The sequence below is a fragment of the Malus domestica genome, chromosome 15, assembly GCF_042453785.1.
Source record: "Malus domestica chromosome 15, GDT2T_hap1".
Classification (NCBI taxonomy): domain Eukaryota; kingdom Viridiplantae; phylum Streptophyta; class Magnoliopsida; order Rosales; family Rosaceae; genus Malus; species Malus domestica.
In genome coordinates this window covers 15,893,914-15,909,920 of record NC_091675.1, presented here as the reverse complement: position 1 = coordinate 15,909,920, position 16,007 = coordinate 15,893,914, and the positions used below count along the sequence as shown (strand labels likewise).

Sequence of the window (16,007 nt, the reverse complement as noted above, 5' to 3'; positions counted from 1 at the left end):
ACCTCCTCCTCCTCCTCCTCCTCCCCTTTCCGAGGTTTGTTTTGGCTGGCTGATTGGGGAAAAGTCCAGGTCTATGCCTCCATTAGGCTTGCTTCTTTCAGGCATCAACCTCCCACCTGCATTGCCTGACCATGTTCAACCAGTAGTTGTTAAGATAACACCTCTCCCGAATAGTGTCAAAATAGTTTCCTTAAGGTCAGAGGTACGCATGGTCGTTCATGGAAGTGCTTATTGTTGGTATATGGTCCAGCCCATGATCAATGTTCTAGATTATTCTAGTAAGCAAGTGAGATGGTTGGAGCATGCTAAACAATTCTAGCATGTTATTAAGTTGATGGAAGAAGCTAGAGAGTACTAGCTTCCTTGGTTGCAAATGGAAAGATCTAGAAGCTACAATTTTGTGGCTAGTCTAGATCTTTCTATGCTAGAGGTTTGAAGAATATACTAAAAACTAGTAGAATGTCAAACCCTCACCTATAAATATGGGTATGTCAAACCCTCACCTATAAATATGGGTGTGATGTTGTAGTGAAGTAACCAATTAAGAACCAAGTGTGAGTAGCAAAGGATCAAGTCCAAAGCTAGAGTTTCACTCCAAGAGTGAGAGTAAGAGTGTTCCACTACACATTGTGAGTGAAGTTTAAAGTGATAGAAAGTGTGTGTCATACTTTCTTATATCCATCAAGCCTTGTCTTTGGCTTGGTAAGACTACTCTTGTTGTACTCATCATTTTCATATAGTGAAGATTGACGTAGGCATAAATTGTCGAACCACATAAATTCTTGATGTCCATTTTCTACTTTACCTTGTGCATTCTCTATCTTGTAGTACCGACATTCCTAACACTTATTTGATCTAATTTATCTATCCTTTCTTTCTTTTTCATCCAGTAACTTAAAAGTTTGATTAGGAAACTCATTGTGACCTTGCATTTAAACTTCCTGGTGGCTGGCACAATGAGAGGGTGCAATGACTCTGAATATTCTTCAGGTCTATATCAACTATCGTCTTTCTCTAGTAACTATAACTCCTTGTGATCCGCACCCCCCCCCCCCACCCCCTCCCCCCCCCCCCCCCACTCCCCCCCCCCCCGCCCAAACGCCCAAAAAAAAAGATGGATGCCTTAATACTTCGCCTTAGTGTGCTTTCAAGTGTTGCTCTTATTTTATTTTATGCATTTCAGAATTTTACTCTCTGCTTTTTATTAGGATTGAAAGTCGGAAAGTGGTAACGAATCCAGTTTAATGAAGACGCTAATGGGAGGAGGTGAATCCTTTTCAGCCGGTGGACCTGGAAAAGGGATGCACTCACGTCTATGTAAGTTTTCAAAAGACAAGCAGAAATTTAAATAGTCCAACTAAAAAAAGTATAGCATGGACATTAGTGCTTCAAGAGGTTCTATTCAACTAGCCCCTAGGAAGTAGAGTCCCTTTTATATTTCAGCTATTCCATTCTTTTAGAACTGAAGTGTTCATTGATATTCAGAATTTCATTTGATTTTAGCATTCAGTAGCATCTACAACAATACTGGCATTTTTGGAATCCAAGCTTCCGATGTAAGAAACTACTATATGTCATGTGAAAATGTGAATAAGGAGAATTTAGTTTCTGTTTAAATTATACTGGGAGCTGTCTCTGGATTTCAGTGTCCAGATTTTTTTCGCAGCAGCCATTGGGAGACAAATGCTGACGTACAGTGATTGGTAAGGCCTTTCTCGTACCTGTATATATTAGTGTTGAACTGTGTTGGATGTGCCTAATGCATTTTTGATTGCTAATGCGGACCTTGCTTGTTAGTTATCTGTTTGATGAAAATGGATTGTACGATAATGCTTTGCACGCATATTGTGTAAAAAACCCCAATCTATTTCAGTGTCGGTGCTTATATTCCTCTCACACGCATATTTTCACATGGAACTCCTAGGTTTATCAATACCTTATGCTGCTTACATGTTTACGCCTTTGTACAAACCACTTGAAAGAAGTTCGTTTCTGGTTGGTATTACTAACATCATTAATTATTTGAATAATAAATATTTTTATTTTTAAATATATTCCTTTAGTGTTAAAAATGTTACAATTAGTATATTTATATTTATGGCTAAATTTTTTATCATATATTTTTATTTTTAGTTTGTACCTATTTTTAATTTGCAAATATTTTTTAATTTGTACCAATTTTCTTTTCATTTTTTATTAGTACCCATATATTAGTTTCTTTTTGTGCCCAATTTTTTAAAGTTTTATTTGTGTTTGTACCCATGTGTATATCATCACGTGACATTGTATGTTTAATCAATGATAGAAACATTACATATGGTATATTTATGTTTTATGCCTAAACTTTGTATCATATATTTATATTTTTAGTTTGTACCCACTTTTAATTTGCAACATTTTTTTCAAATTTGTAGTATTTTCTTTTTAGTTTTATTTTGTACCCATGTATTAATTTCTTTTAGCACCTATATTTTTTTAAAATTCATTTGTACTCATAATTTTTTAATCTTTTATTTGTACCCTAATTTATTTATAATGTACTCATTCTTCTTTATTAATGTATCACTTTGTTATATGTGAAATGTACCTATTTTTTTTGTAAAATGTACCAATTTTTTTAACACTATGGATATATTCTGTTGCCATTTATTATTTCTTATTTTTACATAGTTTTATCCATTTATTAAATCAAAATGTTTGATTTTTTTTTATTGTAACCGTTTCTAATAGTATTATAATGAGGGATTTTAAATTTATAGGATTATAAATCTCATAAAATATCAAACAATTAATGTCAAAACTATAAAAATATAAATATTAATAGTAATATAATGAGGTATACAAAGTCAAGGGATTTTAATCAAACTTTGAATACTATTAAGGTTTTAATCAAAGAATGTTAAAGATTAGAGACCACATCCAAAGTATCCCTTAATTTTATTAGCAAACGTTGATGGAAAAGTCAAAGTGCAAATTGTTGAAGAAATGGAAGCAAATGTTAGTTTAGCAAACGTTGATGGAAAAGTCCAAGTGCAAAAATTGTTGAAGAAATGGAAGCAAATGTTAGATATTGTAGATAAACCTAACATCGGCACTCCTCTTCCAACCATACGGAGTCGTACCAAACTTGCAATGACAAATCTTGCATGTCCGTACACTCAAAATTCTATGATAATATATTCTAACTAGACAATATATTCTAAACAATTTACGATATTCTATATTACATAGATGAGCATGCGAACTTGGTTCAAAGGAACAGATACGTTATCTTAGCCAACTCTTGGCTCGAGGGGGTAAATATACTATCATAACCAACTGATCTAACTCATATCTTGAGGGGTAATTATATTATTCTAATCAACTAATTTAACTCTCTAATATAAATATAAAGATGGAGAGATTTAGGGACAAAATTCTCAATATTCTTCCCGCTCTCAATCTTCTGCCCAATCTGGAAAAAGAACAAAACAAAGAAAAGAAAAGAGAAGTAAAATAGAAAAAGAAAATTATATTATTCGTGTCTTTTGTCGCCTCTACTTGTCTCTCACTTTGTGCTTTGAGAAATCATGAATGTGCCGGCGGATTTACCATATGTGGCGAACATCCATTAGCATTTGGCAACCACCCACTCACCCGCTCATCCACTCATCCACTCATACGCAGTTTTACCACGAGATGAGATTGGCAATGAGGAATGTGTTAAAACATGCATGCAAAAACACCATTATCGTAAACTTATAATCATCATGAACAATATTTTCTTCCAAATCAAAGTACGTTGTTTGCTTTCTACAACCATATTTTTTATGACAACGTCCCGCCCCCAATGAGTAGTCTCCTCTTGCATTCTGTACCAAAATTCATGAACTATATGTGTAGTGTATTTTGTTTGGTTACAAAATGGTCAAACGTTGAAGATCATTCGAACTTTGGCCTCGAGTGCGGAGGTAAATGTTTACCGACACTACAACTTTGAGGAAATCTTTAGTAGATTGACTAAACTCTTTTCAACTCAAATTTCTTCAAAAGACTCTTCAAACAAATTAGTTATCCGTGAGTCAAGTTTAGTTTTCCAAACAGTGGATACTCACAAGGGAGTGAGTCTAGACGAACCCTTCCAATGTACTACATTTTTTGAAGTAATGTGAGTTTTACTTTAAAGAAACAATCAAGGCTTTCCAAACTTTGGCTAGCGATGTCGGAGAAGCATTATGAAAGTGGCTAGTTATAAACAACGTACATTTACATCATTTCAAGTCGAAACTGACTATTTTTTAACCAGTATATAGTTGGAGGTGCTCTTACTCATCTACGATTTCACGAACTATATTCAATTGTAAATGTATGTGTGTTAGCATGCAGCATGCCTATCAAGCATTTTCAAGAAAAAATGTCCACATTTGAAAAGGCAAGTGCTTGAATACAGGTAACCGTATGAAGCATTTTCCTTTCGGTCTCAGACATCATGACTTTCTAACCAAGTCCTTGTCCTTCCCGATAATCTTGTATTGAATTTTGCTCTGGAAACTTTTTCAGAGGGTTTTATGAATATAAAATACAAAATTGCAAGGTTTATATTCTATTCAAGAATTCATTTCTTGGGTTGAATCTTAATTTATATATTCTTTGACATGTACCAAGTATTATTCTACCTACTTGTAGCAAATATTCTCATACATGTCTTTACTTATATAATTCATAAAGAGGGAGTATTTTCCTCGTAAAGATGTGCCCAAATAATGCAGAGCTTTGAAAGTTCTTGGAATATTTCATATGCAAATCATGCCATATAAATTTGAATTGTCCCTTATTAGTAAATATTCCTTGCCTCCTTTACCAAAAAAAAAAAAATATTCCTTGCCTCAATTTTTCCTCTTGCTGAAAAGACATAGCAGTTTCCAGTTTTAAAACACACAAAAATTTGGAGATAGACATGCCACATATACTGAAGAAATTTTTTGGTGTAACTCTTACCTATTCACCTCATACGTTAATTACTATAACTCAAGTTTAGATCCTAAGTTAATGAAATTTAACTGTGTCTTTTTTATCCGTTGGTAATACGTGGTGATTATCATTACATTAAAGAAATTTTCCATACAAAGTATCAATAAAGCATAAAAAAAGTGTTGATATAAGCTGTTTTTATTGAATAATACAATAGGACAATCTGATTCTTTCATTCCCTAGGGACTAAAAAGGACCAATCCAAGGTTTTCAACAAGTAGAATTCATGATTTTTGTCTCGTATTTCTGTTATATATTCCCCAGAATCAATGATATCTGATCTTTTAATTTAAAAAATTAGAATTTAAGCCCAAAATGGAATAAAAATTAAAAGTTAACTTAGGGATTTCTATTTTTAATTAAAGAACAAAGAAAAAGCAAAAAAACAAAGGGGGAGATATCAGACAAATTAGCAATCATGGACATGTATCTGTTGTGTAAACAGCATGTTGGACCATCCATCATTTTATTTTTGACTGCTTGAATGAATGAATGAATGTTATAAACGTGAAGGGCTCACCATCATCTGATGCATATCAAGACACTTTTGATAGCACAAGATTTTCCCAGGCCACAAGGATCTAGGTCCCACCCTTTGGGGACCCCACTTCTTTCGCATATAGGAGGAGGCTAACATACTTTGTATGAGTGCCCTAGACATCCTCCTCTAAATACAAAAAACACAAGCCAAAAACAAGGGCCATAGAAAAATATATTTTGCAGGCAAAAAAACATGATTTCTTTTCGGATGAGGTAATTTATTTACTGGGTGGGTGCTTCTTCCTGAAGTTTCCTCTAGATTTTATTTATTTCTTTCTTTTTACAATAATTTTTTTTTTTTTGCATAAGTTGTAATTAAAAGGGTTGGTGGTGGTCCATTAAATATACTGCTCATTTGCCTTGCATATCAAGCAACCTTCTAATACCTCCCTCTCTCTCTGCAACATTCATGGCCAAAGTATCATGATCAGCACTCCAGCTCAATACCCATGTGAGCACCAATCATCTTTTTTTCTCTACAATATATCTTTTGAACAATTTTTTGGCTTTATTATATATGCCTCTTAACTAAAAACTTTTGTGGGAAAATAAAAAAATAGTGGGACTGTAAAATTCCTGATTTCGTCTCTATCACTCAAACTTTTGTGTAAAACTTTTGTTTTTTTCTTTCTTTTTTGTCATGAATTTTAAATACCTTTGTTGACATCCACCTATTACCATGAAAAATACCAAACCATTGTTTTATAAGTATAAACATATGCATATATTATAATTTTCTTGTTTCAAACCTTATACGTACTACTTTAAGCTAGACTAAAAGAGTGAGGAGGGTTTAAACTTAGGACGTAATGAGTTAGTAAAAAATTGCTCTAATTATCAGAACACTCTACCAATTGCTACTTATACATTCAATATATATATATATATGTATGTATGTATATATATATATGTATGTATGTATATATATATATATATGTATGTATGTATATATATATATGTATGTATATATATATATATATATGTATGTATGTATCTTTGTTTTTTTCTTTTTATTTTGTCCGCCTTTTACCATGAAAATACCAACCATTATTTTATACATATAGAGTCTTATATACACATATATACTATAATATTATACATATAAATCAATTTTTTCAATAAATATTGCAAAGATGGGTTCATCTGCTTTTGTATTTGTGCCTTAGTAACAGCTGTGAAGGCCGTTTCTTGCCTTTTGCTTTTGTAGTCAAGGCTCTCTAGCTTTCTTTAGAGCAAAACCAACTTGGTTTTCTTTCTCTCTTTCTATCCTCTTCTCGTATGTCTCTGTGCATCTCTCTCTCTCTCTCTCTCTCTCTCTCTCTCTCTCTCTCTCTCTCTCTCTCTCTCTCTCTCTCTCACAAACCGCCTAGCAAATAAGGCTTTAAGGGCTTAAAGGTGGTATGTAGTTAGGGGTTTGAGGACAACTTTTCCTTTTTTTTCTCACTGCCCCTTCAGTTAAAGTAGAGAGGGAAACTCTCATCTCTCTCTCTGGTGTTTTCCATGGTTAAAGCAGGTTTATAGCTCAATCTCTCACTGTGACAGTTTCTTTCTTTTTCTCCCCCTAGCTTACCTCAGATCCCTCTTCTCTCCTCCTCACTGATTTTCCTCAATCAAAATATCTGTATTTCTGTCTTGGGTTTCATATATCTCACTTGGGTTCTGCAAAAATCCCTCCTTTTTCATATTAATTGGATTCGGCAAAGGGAGAAAAGTTTACAATCTTTCAAAACTTGTTTACGATATTTTGCTTCCTTTCTTCATTAGCTTGATGAAGCTGTTCTTCTTGCCTGATATTTAGTTCGTATATCGATCCTCAATCAAATTCCCAGAATCAATCCAGCAAATATATATATATATATATATATATATATATATATATTATATCGAATATATGTTTTTCATTACTCTTTTTTAAGAGTACCCTTTTGTGCACACAGTTCATCAGCAGATCTCAATCAAATTTGTGTATGAGTTGTGTATAGAGAGAAAGAGGCTGGGATATGAGCAGCAGGCGTTTTTACAAGGATGACGAAAATTTCACAGAAGACGGTATGTTGATGAGTTTGAGAGAAAGTAGAAGATAGCATCTCATTTGAAAAGAGCAATGAGTAAGAGTAATTTGGGGTCCATCAGAAGTTCTGATCTCATTGATGCAAAGCTTGAAGAGCATCAGATGTGCGGATCCAAGCAGTGTCCCGGTTGTGGACACAAGTTCGAAGGAAAGCCGGTACGAGTAAATCATATTTATCCAACAATTAATATTCTTAGCTTGGCATATGAAGAATTATGGTTCTTGCATAATATTGTTTGATAGTAATTCTTTTGAATATGGAGTAAAATTTTATGCTAATATAAAAAGGGTCCATCTTTATCTTTTACTTTGATTTGTTTTATGGTGCTTTAATTCAATATTTTTAGTTGAAATAAAATTAAATGGAGCTAATTTGCTTGCAGGACTGGTTAGGTCTACCAGCAGGAGTGAAATTTGATCCAACAGATCAAGAACTAATTGAACACCTTGAAGCAAAGGTAGAAGCCAAAGACTCCAAATCTCACCCTTTGATTGATGAATTCATCCCTACAATTGAAGGAGAAGATGGGATTTGTTACACCCATCCTGAAAAACTTCCAGGTAAAAATATTTGAATATAAATCTCTATCTCTCTCTCTCTCTCTCTCTCTCTCTCAAATTAGTGAAGTTGAAATAGTACGATTGGCAATTTGCAGTTAGTTTTGTTGCTTACCATACACTACTTCAGCTGGTTATGACTTAATTGAAAGAAGCTAAATATTGTATCACATTTTGTCACACCTAAGTCAACCTAACCTTTTGATTTGGCAATAATATTAATTTCTTGCTCACATTATTTCTTGCAATAGGAGTCACAAGAGATGGGTTGAGCAGGCACTTCTTCCATAGGCCATCAAAAGCCTACACAACTGGGACAAGAAAGAGAAGAAAAATCCAAACAGAATGTGACTTGCAAGGAGGGGAAACAAGGTGGCACAAGACAGGCAAGACCAGGCCAGTCATGGTGAATGGAAAACAAAAAGGCTGCAAGAAAATTCTAGTCCTCTACACTAACTTTGGGAAAAACCGAAAACCCGAAAAAACGAATTGGGTGATGCACCAATACCATCTTGGGCAGCATGAGGAGGAGAAAGAAGGAGAGCTTGTGGTGTCAAAGATATTCTATCAGACTCAGCCAAGGCAATGCAACTGGTCTGATAGAGCTAGTGCAACAACTGGAGAAGGAAGCAGTGATATTATGGCTACTACTAGCAGAAGAGATAGTGGGAGTGGGAGTTGTTCTTCTAAGGAAATATTACCTTCTCATTCTCATAGAGATCATGATCAAATGGCGGCAACAGCAGTAGCTGCGGTTGCTGCTGCTGCTCCAATTTCAAGCTACAGTGGCATTGACATTCATCAGTTGAAGTCAGACCACTTCAGCTTTGGCCCCTTCAGAAAAAGCTTTGATGAGGTAACTAACAATTCTAATTTTCATGTTCTCATATATACATTAGATAAATGCTTTCTGCATCTTCAACTTCAAAACAATTAAATTAAAATTTAATAAGATAATTTTTTTTTGGAGTCCTTTAATATGAGTCAAAAGTAACTAAAAATTGGACATATTTTAAAAGTCAAAAGTCACTAAAAATTGGACCTATTTCAAAAAAAGACCTATAAAATTGGAGCTATTTCAAATTTCCCCTTTTTTTTTGTCAAAATAAGATAAATTTTATTAACTAATGTTTGTATTTACACATCACTTTTCATATTATGTCGTCTAAAACCGTGATAAGACTAGCTTATTCATTATTAAATTAAACACTTACAACAAATTTTTCATATATGCATGCAAATACTTTCTAAAAATTTAATTAGCCATATGTGGTAATAATAAAAATGTTTTCTATACGCTGTCATTTTCTTCATAACCCATTGCTTGCAATTGCAGCATTACAAATTTCATGGACCACTCTTGATTTCATTTCTCAGCTAATAAAACTACTTTACATACCAAAATGGTATAGATTGAAATCAAATTTCAAGCTGCTCGACTAATAAACACACACAGAAATAAATAAAACAAAGAAAAGATTAATATGAAAATGAAGTGAATAAAATGTGGTTGATATAAAAAAGACATGGTAGCGGATTTGTTCATGAGGGTATCCATTTGCAGGTGGGGATAGGAGGAGAGGCGTCGACGGCAAGGGAAAGACCAGAAACTGGCACGTGCGAAGAGATACAAGAGCACCACCAGAGATCAGTAGCAGTACAGCGTCATCATCACCATCATCATCATATGGGCCATGAACTAGTACCTGATCATCAGCAGCAGCATCAACATGAACATCAACAACAGCAGCAGCAGCAACTGCACCATCATCAACAAATTGCAACAGCTACAGCTTTCCACATCAATCGCCCTTCACATCCCATTTCCACCATCATCTCTCCATCTCCTCTCCACCACACCTCCATCATTCTTGATCAGGACTCCTACTCCCGGTTGATGCTTCAAAACGAAAATTTCCAGGTAATATTCCATCAAACCCCATATCTTCGTACTATCACAAGTAACCCTAACTAGCTAGCATATATAAGTATACATAATGAAGCAATATTTTTTACATACTATAAAAATTGAACTAATCACTTTTTCACCCTACTCCACTATCACTTGAATTAGAGGTCATCACCAGTAATCAGCTGGTGTATTTATTCTAGTTGGTTTAGTTTTACATTTGTTCATTTTTTAGTGGTCACATGTTATAATTACTTGGTGCATACACTTGTGTTCACTTTGTGTGCGCAATTACTTGTCTACTCACTTGTGACCGTATTTTATAGTATAAATTTTATAAATGAAACTGTTTAATTATTCTTTAGTATCATTATCTGAAGATTATTTCTGTAAAAGATCAACCAAGTTGGAGATCACTTAGTCATTTATTTAAATAAAATAAATAGATGGTTCATCACGAGAATATTACTTGTTATCAAAACCGTTAGATACAAATATTGTCATCAATTTACATTATGCCGCCAAACTTTCATTGAAAATATATTCCTCAACCAAACAAAGAAAGGAAGGAGGAAAAATAAAAAAACTGAGTCAATAACTCGGACTGAGTTGCACCTGCGAAGCCCGTTATCACATGACCAAACCCTAGAGTCTATGCCATGCTGTACTGTACATGTGGCAAACCAATCTCTGGTGTAGCTTTTAGTGTTTGCTAAATTGCAAACAATGAAACTGTCTTTTCACTTTTTAATCCTTGAAGACAATATCATTAAGATGTGCACTTATTTATTTATTTAATTTATATGTTTTTGGTTTGTTTGTCGTTAATTTATATATTGCATTTATCTATCAATAAACAGGCACAGCAACAACAACAACAGCAGCATCAACAGCAGCAACACCACAACCAACAACAGCATCATAAGATGGGAGATAGGTCTGCATCTGGTTTGGAGGAACTAATAATGGGCTGCACTTCCAGCAGTAGTAATATTAAAGAAGTGAGTACATATATCAACTTTTTTACTCTGAATTTCATGACCTTTGTTTTGTCATAGTACAAACTAATTACAAGATAAAAAGAAGGAAAAAGTAAGTAAAGGATCATTAGAAAGAACCAAAAGCAACAAAGACCAATTTATTTATGACTATTAATTTAAATTAAAGATAGAGAGAAGCCAAAGCCTTTTTGCCCTTTTCTCTTTATCTTTTTTTTTTTTGGCCTTATCAGTTATATGTTTTGGAGGTTTTATAATCCTCCCCCAAAAGAAAAAAAGGAAGGTAGACACTTAGCATATCTAGACTCTAAGGGCTATACAGAATATAGTCTTTTTTGCCACCTGACTGTAAAGCCGTCATTATGTTGAATAATTTCAAACCGAAATTCAAAACACAAACCTTTTTTACCCACCATTTTATTCTTAAATGAGGTAGTAAAAAACATAATAGGATCAAACCCTAACAACATATAAAGAATATATTTATTAATTCATATAGTGAGAGACCAATGTACATTGTGAAAACGACCGGCCGTCAATTGAACTCAAGTAGAAACTATCTTTTTCACTTTTAGAAAACAAAGGTAGTGATAGCCATGGACTGTGGTTCCCTGCTAATTGTAATTATAGTTTTACAGGAAATTATTTGTTGCAAAATTATCAGAAAATTACTTTTTAGAAACCCTAATTAGTCCCAATTATTAATCTAAACGTGGCAAGCTTGCAATTAATTTTGTTGCAGGAGTCATCCATGCCAAACCCTCAAGAGGCAGAGTGGATGAAGTACTCTTCCTTCTGGCCTGACCCTGACAACCCAGATCATCATGGGTAGAAGAGCACACAAAAAAGAAATATATTAATAGAGAGAGAATAATAAACTCACCGTCATCGATCACAGTCACAGTCACAGTCACAGCAACATCATTGTCATCAATCATCATTTGTATTTTCCCACCACCATCCCTCATGAAGTTGCTTTCGAACGTGAGAAACCAAGAAGTTATAACCATCCATGGTTTCGTTTGGTCACCAACTTTTTTCTTTCTTCTCTCTCTCGGCTTTCAACTGAACTAACTGAGCAAACGGTCCAATGTTGGAAAGGAAAGAGAGAAGAGGAGAAAGGAAAAAAGGGGGGAAAAGTAAAAGAAAAGAAAGAAACGAAGGAAAGGCTGCATGCTGCTCTCTCTTCTGACAAAATAGAAGGAGAAACCGAAGACCCAAAGCAAATCCATTGTTATTCTCTTCGTGCATGAAAATCATCACCATTATCATTGCACAATATCATCTTTATGGGCTATATCTTATTCTTATTATTATTATTTTATTTTTATTTTTTAAATGTTTGTATAATGTTTCTTTTTTCTTGTTCTTTTACAGAAAAAAATATCAAAGAGTTTGCGCCAACTAATGCAACATATACTTTGTTAATTGTGCTCTAGCTTTGGTCAGTGGCTTTGTTAGTAAAATATCAATAGGGTTTCACATTGTTTTCCTTTATAGAAATGTAAATGTGTTATTATATTAAGACAACACAGTATCTTTTTTCATAGTGCTTTGCTTTTTGTCCACTTCTTTCAAGTTTCAATGTTATTGGAAAATAAATCCATAGAAACCAAAAAGAAAAAGGAGAAGAAAATTAAGAAAAGTATAACACATAAGGAACTAATTCTTAATGATGTCATGAGATATATATGCAATTGTTTTACTCATATGGTATATGGATAACTTTAAGACATATATGGGACTAATTTGATAACCTTTTTTTTTTTTTCAGTTTTTAGTTTCACATTTTTTTTAAATGAAAACTAAAAACTTCGTTGGTTAACCATTTTTAGTTGTAAAAAAATGAAAACTGATAATTAAATTTGAGTCAAAATTTGAAAAATCACAAAGGTAGCTTTAAGTTTTTTGTGTTTAGTTTTTGTTGAAAACTGAAAACAAATAACAAACAAGTTTTCAATTTTCAAAAACATGAAAACTGAAAAACGAAATGGTTATCAAACGATTCTTTAATTTTTTTTTTTTTTATGTTTTCCATTTTCTTTCGTAATGTATATACGCATATATCTTAAATATTTGCTAGTAAAGATCGAATTATCTGGATGGCTTCCAAATTATCAACAAATGCGAAGAGATTTCTGGCTTATATACTATTGTCTTGAGTGCTTGCATTGCTCTAGAAGCCAGATGTTTTCCCGTTATGAAAAGGAAGTTTGCTTTCTATTTTTGTTAGTACAGAAACTTTACACTGTTGGTTCCCCATGCCACCAATTATGTGGCTCCCTACTTAACTCTTAAAATTAATTAGGATAATTACATTTTATGTCACTTCTTAACAAGTGATCCAAATGGAATATATCCACATCTTAGTGGAAGTTGCACCCTAATTGGTCTTCTTTTATGAAAACAAAGATTTCACCATTGGTGGATTTCGAAGTCGAAGTGCATGCATGGCTTTTATGCTTTCTCTTAAAGGAGAAATTTTTAGTTGTGACGGGAATACAGATAATACATCACGTATTTTTATGTAAGTGATGGAAAATTTAAAATTTTAAGTTATTAACCTTTTAACATATATATCCCACCATTTATATAGGAACACGTGATGTACCACCTCATGTGACGGTCACATTGAAAATTTTCTCCTCTTAAAGGCGGTACGATGAGTGGTTTTCCTATATTTGAACTACTTAGCCACTAAAAAGGAAGTGAAGTGGGGTTCAGCTAAAATATATATAATCTTTTTATTAGAAATTAATTTGGAATCTTAGCTAGTATGATATATAGTAACAATGAGCTCACATTTTTAGTCGGTCTCTTCGTTGTTTAATTAATTTGTTACTTGAGGGCTTTCTTTGTTGCTTTATTCTATTCCATATTCGATCTTTTTCAGCAGTATTATAGAGTAAAGATATGCTTCTCCCTCTCTAATTAGCTAGAGAGAGGAGAGAGAGAGAGAGAGAGAGTAACGTGCATGCGATCTTTATTTTCATGGGACGTGCATGAAAATTGAAATAAAGGTTAAAACAACGTGGAGGATAATTAAGCAGCTTCATCGTAGTTTCTGAAGGGAATAAAGAGGAACCAAGAATTAAAAGACAAGAATAAACTTTAGTACTTGCAAAATGACCAACATCTCCTGATCGAGCCCTTATTCCGAATTACCCTGATTATACAAATACAATGGCTCTGAAATATGGATAATACTTGTACTGTTCTGGGTACCTACTTGTTTCCCTCACTTATAAGTTGTAATTAAAGAATCTTTACCATCCGAATATCACAATCGAAACTAGTCATTCTCTTTATCATCATCTAAAGATCATATCTGCAAAATATTATTCAATTTGGAGATCATTTAGTCATCCATATGTGTCAAACCAATCAATGGTTTTGATAACAAGTAGCATCCTCATGAAGAACCTTCCATTTTTTTTATGCATTCTCTTTATCATCATCTAAAGATCATATTTGCAAAATAGTATTCAATTTGGAGATCGTTTAGTCATCACTATGTGTCAAACTAATCAACGATTTTGATAATAAGTAGCATCCTCATGAAAAACCGTCCATTTTTTTATGCATATAAATGGCTAAAAGATCTCCAAATTGAATAATTTTTTACATATTTGATATTTAGATGATGGTAAAGTAAGTAAACAATTTGGATTATGTCAATATTCAGACGATAAAAATTCGTTAATTGTAAGAGAAAGAGGGGGGAGGGGACAAGTAGGTTCCCATAGGGGAAAACACAAACATTATCCCTGAAATATATGTATTTTTTAATTTTATATAAAATACATTAATGAACTTGTAAATTGGCATATCCTCTGGCACATATTTATCGTATACAAACTAAAAAAACCCGACAGCATATATATTCATACTAATATTGTCCCAATCTAGCTAGTACAATTTATATATTTAGTTTATGTGCGCGGTACTACATTTATTTGCTATTGTATCAGAATAACATCGAGGGGTTTATGAGTTGCAGCTGGAGATTCAACACTGTGTTTATGAGTTTAGTAGGTGTACAAGTAGGGTTAGCACTTAGCGGTAGCAAGTATATGTATTGAGATTTGTTGGTGTATAGAGATTTGGTCCCATAAAGAAGTTGCAGGAAGAATTGTGGGTGGTAGGTAGTGCAGGGACGAATATCACAACATGGCCAAACTCACCCTTTTTGTGATATATTCTTCCACAAACCCACCACCCTCTTTTTATTTGCTTTTCATTTTTCATATAAAACACACACACACACGGATATGGTCCACTACTGTTTCTGCTTCTGCTTATTCTAGGCTCTTATACATATCATTTGGGGATCGATCTTCAAGTAATTGTAGAAATGCATGACTATCTTTAGTTTGGAGAGTTACTTAAGCGTATGGTGCATGAGTGCAGCTCTTAAGCAACTACTTTATATCTTAGGGATTTAAGTAATGACAACTTTTCATCATATATAATTAATATTGCCGTTTTGCAGATAAGTATTTGGGTAGGAGAATTTGATACATAATATTGAAGGAGACATGAGTAAACCCTCTTAACTACGTGAAGTACAATGCTCTTATTTTTTCCAGATTAATTTAACATTAGAATAGCGTTCCATGCATGGACGATTTGTATGCATAAAATATCGAAATTAGAGTTGTGATGGAAGGATGAACAACACAGATATGGTTTGTTAATTTACATAAAAAATCGATCTACAATTATGTTGTGAATACGGTATCAGATATAAAGACCAGATTTTTGTGTGTATATATACAGATACAAAATGGTAGACAAGCCGGCCCCATATATATGCCGACTAAAGTTGAAAATGAGCTTTCTTTGAAAAGCAAATGAGGGCCCAATTAGATCACATCAGTTTAAGCTAGAGAAGTTTTTATAATTAAGTATCGTCGATATG

The 16,007-nt window shown here is 33.5% G+C and overlaps 1 protein-coding gene across 1 annotated transcript; it reads left to right on the top strand.

Annotated features, from left to right (window-relative positions):
* Positions 1-6,649: 6,649 nt before the first annotated feature.
* On the top strand, positions 6,650-12,633 carry LOC103400738 (NAC domain-containing protein 75). Its single transcript, XM_008339395.4, has 6 exons — positions 6,650-7,777; positions 8,005-8,182; positions 8,431-9,035; positions 9,744-10,100; positions 10,949-11,089; positions 11,829-12,633. Exons 1-6 carry the CDS (start codon positions 7,655-7,657, stop codon positions 11,916-11,918), a joined length of 1,494 nt encoding a protein of 497 aa, XP_008337617.3. The 5' UTR covers positions 6,650-7,654; the 3' UTR covers positions 11,919-12,633.
* The last annotated feature ends 3,374 nt before the right edge of the window (positions 12,634-16,007 follow it).